The 6658-nt window shown below is 38.7% G+C and overlaps 1 protein-coding gene across 1 annotated transcript; it reads left to right on the top strand.

The window, feature by feature from the left end:
• The first annotated feature begins 3406 nt into the window (after window positions 1-3406).
• Window positions 3407-5751, top strand: LOC119782782. The gene is made up of 4 exons (XM_038283927.1): window positions 3407-4434; window positions 4642-4797; window positions 5237-5329; window positions 5422-5751. The coding sequence occupies exons 1-4, from the start codon at window positions 3415-3417 to the stop codon at window positions 5719-5721; spliced, it is 1569 nt and encodes a 522-aa protein (XP_038139855.1). The 5' UTR covers window positions 3407-3414; the 3' UTR covers window positions 5722-5751.
• The last annotated feature ends 907 nt before the right edge of the window (window positions 5752-6658 follow it).

Below are 6658 nucleotides of genomic sequence, written 5' to 3'. Positions count from 1 at the left end.
CTTAGTGTGAGGGATTGCTGAAGAGTCAATGAGTCGATGCAATCAGCTGGTTTTCCTTAGATAGAAAACTTTGAATCAATCTGACTGGATGATCTGGTGAACTGGAAAGTGGCCTGAGATGACATGATGTGAATTGGAGCTATAGAAATAAACTGAATAGAATAGAAAATCGTATTTTATTGCTTTTATCTGTGATTTTAATATGTTTACATAAAATGAATTTAGTTTTGCAGGTTTATTAGCAGCCTAATGTCCATGTATGAAAAAGTAAAAATAACTATAAAACCGTTGATGTATAGATATGAAATAACATAAAATATGTACATTCAAGCAATCTTATGACTCTTGAAGGCGAGGGAAGGTTACCAACAAAAATTATTATTTTAAAATGAACCAGATTTTTCTCACTGGGCTGAAATGTTTCCTCATGAAAATGCTTGATTTTTTTAACTGTCATCAACAACTTAAACTGCTCTCCTCCTACATTAGTAGCTGGATGTGCTCCTTCCAGGGACTGACACTCATTAGGCGGTAGCTTGTGTGTGGCAGTTACCATAGCAACAATGCATGCTGATGACGCACCCATATGCCCAAACCCTCAAGCTTATTTTTTTTTCAACTGAAATAGCTGCGTTATTTTTCACTTTTCAAATATAAAACACCTGACAGGTTTCATGGGAGACCTGGATCATCATCTTACAGTCAGTTTCACTGTATTATACTTTATTTTTTAGTTTATATATCCCAAGTTAAGCCTGGTTTATTCTCAGAGACCAGGTCGTCTGTGTGTCAAAGTTCATGCAGATATGTTCCCCCTTCTGTAGACACTCTGTTGCACCTCTCCAAAATTGTAGGTGACCGCAGACCGAGCCACAGATAGCGTCGCAGGGAGGAGATAAAGGAGGCCTCTGATTGGTCCATTCTACATCCGCTCTACACTATTTCCTGTTTGTCACCTAATGTCAGAAACTCTGGCTGTAGCGGCGTCCACAGCGCCTGGGACACCTGGGACTCTATCCCAGACACCGTGCAGGATGCTAGTTTGTACCTCTGTGCAACGGTCTGTTGGTTTGCACTCAAAGCCAAAACACGCAGCGCCACGGCCAGTCTTTGGGGAACGCTCACGGGGGAACTGTGTGGCGTCCGGCGTTAGATGAAGGGTTGTGGATGGCAAACAAATTCATTAAACCGACACACAGACCCATAATCCTAGCCAGTTCCTGATTGTCCCTCTTGTGTTGTGGCGTGGAATAACAGCGCAGACCGCGCTTTAATATTGGGTATACAGGTGCTGGTCATAAAATTAGAATATCATGAAAAAGTAGATTGATTTCAGTAATTCCATTCAGATGTTTATTTTGTTTAATTTTGATGATTACAAATGACAACAAATGAAAATCCCAAATTCATCATATCAGAAAATTAGAATATTACTGAAGACCAATAAAAACAAAGGATTTATAGAAATGTTGGCCAACTGAAAAGTATGAACATGAAAAGTATGAGCATGTACAGCACTCAGTATTTAGTTGGGCCTCCTTTGGCCTGTATTACTGCAGCAATGCGGCGTGGCATGGAGTCGATCAGTCTGTGGCACTGCTCAGGTGTTATGATAGCCCAGGTTGCTCTAATAGTGGCTTTTAGCTCTTCTGAATTGTTGGGTCTGGTGTATTGCATCTTCTTCTTCACAATACCCCATAGATTTTCTATGGGGTTAAGGTCAGGAGAGTTTGCTGGCTAATTAAGAACAGGGATACCATGGTCCTTCAACCAGGTACTGGTAGCTTTGGCACTGTGTGCAGGTGCCAAGTCCTGTTGGAAAATGAAATCTGCATCTCCAAAAAGTTGGTCAGCTGCAGGAAGCATGAAGTGCTCTAAAACTTCCTGGTATGTGGCTGCGTTGACCCTGGACCTCAGAAAACACAATGGACCAACACCAGCAGATGACATGGCACCCCAAACCATCACTGACTGTGGAAACTTTACACTGGACTTCAAGCAACGTGGATGAAGTGCCTCTCTTCTTTTCCTCCAGACTCTGGGACCTTGATTTCCAAAGGAAATGCAAAATTTACTTTCATCAGAGAACATGACTTTGGACCACTCACCAGCAGTCCAGTCCTGTTTCTCTTTAGCCCAGGCAAGACGCTTCTGACGCTGTCTGTGGTTCAAGAGTGGCTTGACACAAGGAATGCGACAGCAGAAACCCATGTCTTTCATACGTCTGTGTGTGGTGGTTCTTGAAGCACTCACTCCAGCTGCAGTCCACTCTTTGTGAATCTCCCCCACATTTTTGAATGGGTTTTGTTTCACAATCCTCTCCAGGGTGCGGTTATCTCTCTTGCTTGTACACTTTTTTCGACCACATCTTTTCCTTCCCTTCGCCTCTCTATTAATGTGCTTGGACACTGAGCTCTGTGAACAGCCAGCCTCTTTAGCGATGACCTTTTGTGTCTTGCCCTCCTTGTGCAAGGTGTCGATGGTCGTCTTTTGGACAACTGTCAAGTCAGCAGTCTTCCCCATGATTGTGTAGCCTATAGAACTAGACTGAAAGACCATTTAAAGGCTTTTGCAGGTGGTTTGAGTTAATTAGCTGATTAGAGTGTGGCACCAGGGGCCATCAATTTTGAACCTTTTCACAATATTCTAATTTTCTGATATGATGAATTTGAGATTTTCATTTGTTGTCATTTGTAATCATCAAAATTAAACAAAATAAACATCTGAAATATATGAGTTTGTATGTAATGTATGAATATAATATACAAGTTTCACTTTTTAAATGGAATTACTGAAATCAATCTACTTTTTCATGATATTCTAATTTTATGACCAGCACCTGTATAAGGTAAGATGACATTCTGATCTAAAAAATTGTTATTTGGACTGTGACTGCTGTCTTGGAATAAAAAAAGAGGTGTGATTATTTCATGAATTATACATTTATCTAAACAATGCTTAAATTAGCCTGAAAATAGATGAAATGGTAAAGAAAATGACATTAAATGCTCAATTAAAATGGCAATATCATGGACTAGGTATTAATGACACTGGAAAAAGTAACCTTACAGTATCTTATATCCTTGAAGTTTTTTTGTTTATTTTAACCAAGATATTTAGATCAATTTGTTACACACTGTAGTTTTACTATTAAATGAGTCTCTTGGTTTTCTGTCTGAAATATTTTATTATAGACAACTTTATGCTTAAAGCCTTGGTCTATTGAAAACTGTTTTCCATTTTTATATATTTTTTGAAAACTGAAATTTCATGTACAATAATGAATCTAGATATATATTTTAGGTTAACCAATGAGAATAAGTCTCTCAACCTTAGATAAGATGTACTCTTGTACAAATATATTTTTACATATATATTTATGTGTGTTTGTTTTTATTCACAGATTATTGTGAAATGGCCGCTCCAGTGAAACTCAGAATCATCCTTGGGGAAAATGATTCCCAGAGACTAACCCTGCAAGAGGGGATTCCAGAGACTGTTGGTGAACTTGTTCAGCACATAAAGAGGCAGTGTGGGGTAGAGGACCACTTCAGGCTGCAATTTATGGATGCTGAGTTTGGCAATGAGTTTACCAACTTGACGTCAGTGTCAGAGATCCAGGACAAAAGTACCTTAAAGCTTGTCTTTGATTCAGCTGCCTCTGCCCTGCCTGATGTCACAACCCCCCCACCCTACTCCACTCCTGCCACATCAGGGTCTGGTGAGTCATCACGTTCATCTGGTAGCTTGTGTGATACGGACATTTTGTCCTCTCCTGAGTCCAACCCTTCAAGATCCTCTGGATGGCCTGTTGTTTTTCTTGTTCCTAAATTCCCATATGATTGTGAGCTGCAGCTGGACAAAGCCAATGCTGCATTCAAAGAAAGCGGAACTTTATTGAATCCAGACATGAGGCTTAAAACTGCCATTCTTGACAGTTTAGCTGAAAAAATTGTTCAGTACAAAGTGTATCCCTCAGACAATGAGTTTGAAGAGGTTGCCGAAGCCCTTGTGTCATCCCATCCATGTTTGAAAGAGCCAGGCTCTGCCACTGGATATGGTGGCTGGAAGGTGAGCTTAAAGTACAAACTTGCTAACTACAGCAGGAAGCTCAAGCGGCTTGGATGTCCAGAGGTTGAACTTAATTCGCTGACAAATAAACCTGCAGATAAATGCAGTGCTGCTTATGGTGTGAAGAAGCCCAGAAGAGCGGAAGTTAATTACTGCCCCACCTACCCATCTGGTGAATCCGCAGAGACACTTGAAAAGATAAGAGAGACCCTGCTTTTAGAAGTAAGGAAAAGGAACAATGAAGACACAGTGGCAGCAATGATGGACAAGACCTTTGCACACAGAAGGCAAGAAGTTATTCGTGATGAACCCTTGATTGCTGATATAAAAACCAGATGGCCGGCTCTCTTCTGTGTGCGTGAGGTAGGTGAATAAATGCACAGCACTCATTCACTTTGACTGAAATATGTGCAGTGTGATTTATATCAGCCAACAAAATATGGGCTAGCCTTGGAAATAACTTGTAAGATGATTCAGGATTTGGTGATAGATGACAATTGTTAAGCTAGTCGGTCATTTCAATGCTATGATAGTTAAATTTACTTTTGTGTACCCTTTTTTCTGTTTAAGCTAACTGCTGAATTCAAGAGGATTACAACCGTCAGTTTGCTGTCAAAGTTCTTCTCCCAGCTGGATGCTCATTCTTCAAACTTGATGAGGGTGTTTGGCAAGAAAGGCGGCGTTCAAGGAAGAAAGATAAGAAGCATCATGATACCCATCACCAAGGTATGATAATAGAATAAAATAGAAATTGTCAAACCTGTACCGATTCAATATTCTAAACTTCATGCTTGAAATTTAAAGCGGAAGTTTCAGAGGGATGGGGAGAAATAAAACTAGATGGAGAGGGGGTAATGTACTTTTATGAAGAAGGATCTGATAAAATATTAACCTTGGGCAGATGTGACAATGTCCACTGATGTTACAATGGTAGGTACTGTTTCTGGGGAGCACATGCTTACATTTGACATATTTCTATGATGAAATGTCTTGCTGGGACATAAAACCAATGCACCCATGGATATTGTAAGTTCATATACTGCATCATAAAAATTGTCAACGATTGTTACATTTCGAAGAATGTATAGTTTAAAGTTTTGTTTGTAAAATCTTCTACCAGTTGATTAAAATGTTTTATCTTTTATTTATTGTCCTACATACTCAGACTGACGCCATTGATGTCAAAAGAGAGTGCATCATCAAAGCCCTGTGTGTGTACCTGAATGAAGAGCCCGAGAACCTTGTGAAAGAATACATGGTATGTAATTTAGTGTGTGTGTGTTTAAAAATGGGACCAGTATAACATATCTTTACATGTATATCCTCTATTTCCCCCTTTTTTCTGTGAAGAACACAGATGGAGGGAGCAGTGAAGCTGCAATGATGGAGACGACATTTGGAATATTTGTCATTCGCAAGGAAGGTGCAGAGCCAGGTGATGGACCGGAAGATGTAGGTATAGTTCTGGATGGGCTGGGAAACGTGCCACTTGCTGTGGTCATGTTGTTTGCGCTTGTATATGCGCTTAACCTCAGCTACCCGCCAGAGCTCAGATACACCTTTGAAGCTTTGCAGAAGATCATCATGGAGCTTGATGGAAACAGACTCTCAAAAAAAAATCAAACACTGAAAACTCTACTTGCGTGTTAGTCACCCTCAATAGAGTAAACTACAGGTTTGGAGTTACTCTAATGGGAAGGCATTTGAAGCCATTTGAGTATTTACTGAAATGGAAGCTGTGTTTGTGTTGTAATAAATCTTGTTGTATTTTGGGTTTACAAAATAGAATGTTTTGAAATGTTTCTTTAAGCAAAGGTAAGGTTTTAAAACAAATTTTTATTCTCTAAAGAAAACTTTTGATATGCATGCATAATGCTGTATTTTGGTTCTCAAATATTGTTCTTTGTACTCAGTTGACAGGACCACTTTGTGTATGACTTTGTAAAGAGCTTTGCAGAAAGCTCTAAATATAGACACCTAATGACTGGGGGCTCCAATTTCCTAACTCAGGAGTTACAACTTTTGTTTGTCTGTTGTTGTTTTTTTTACAGACATGATTTTGGACACTGTTTCAAGCTGTATTGTTTGTTGTGTTTTAACAGCATCAGTTTTAAAGTAAAGTGATTTCAGCAAATTCAATTTAGTTCATGTTTTTCTTTTCCAAACTTGACACCAGCTGGGGGTATATAGGCTGACATTTACATTATAAATAGCTGAATATGTTAAAAATTATTTATTTTCTGAATAATTACTTATGTTCATTTTCATATGATAAAGTTCATCTCTTACATAACTTTGTTTAGTTGGCTCAGCACAATAAATTCATGTACTGTACTATTTTTGAAAAGTAGTTGTAACTACCCTATTAAATTATGTACCTAATAATCCTATTATACAAGTTTAAATGGCTTAAGAAAATTACGTTAGTGTGTTACATTTACCCATACTAATCTAGTTGGACTGACACCTAGTAATTAAGTAATAGTAATGCAAATACATCATGTTGACCCAACATATTTACACTTTGTTCACTTAACAAAATTGCTTCTCGCTAAATTAATGCATTTTATTTAGGTGGAAATTATTT

This window comes from Cyprinodon tularosa, unplaced genomic scaffold, assembly GCF_016077235.1.
Source record: "Cyprinodon tularosa strain WSP-4 unplaced genomic scaffold, ASM1607723v1 ctg1049, whole genome shotgun sequence".
NCBI lineage: Eukaryota > Metazoa > Chordata > Actinopteri > Cyprinodontiformes > Cyprinodontidae > Cyprinodon > Cyprinodon tularosa.
This window is presented reverse-complemented; position numbering and strand designations above follow the sequence as displayed.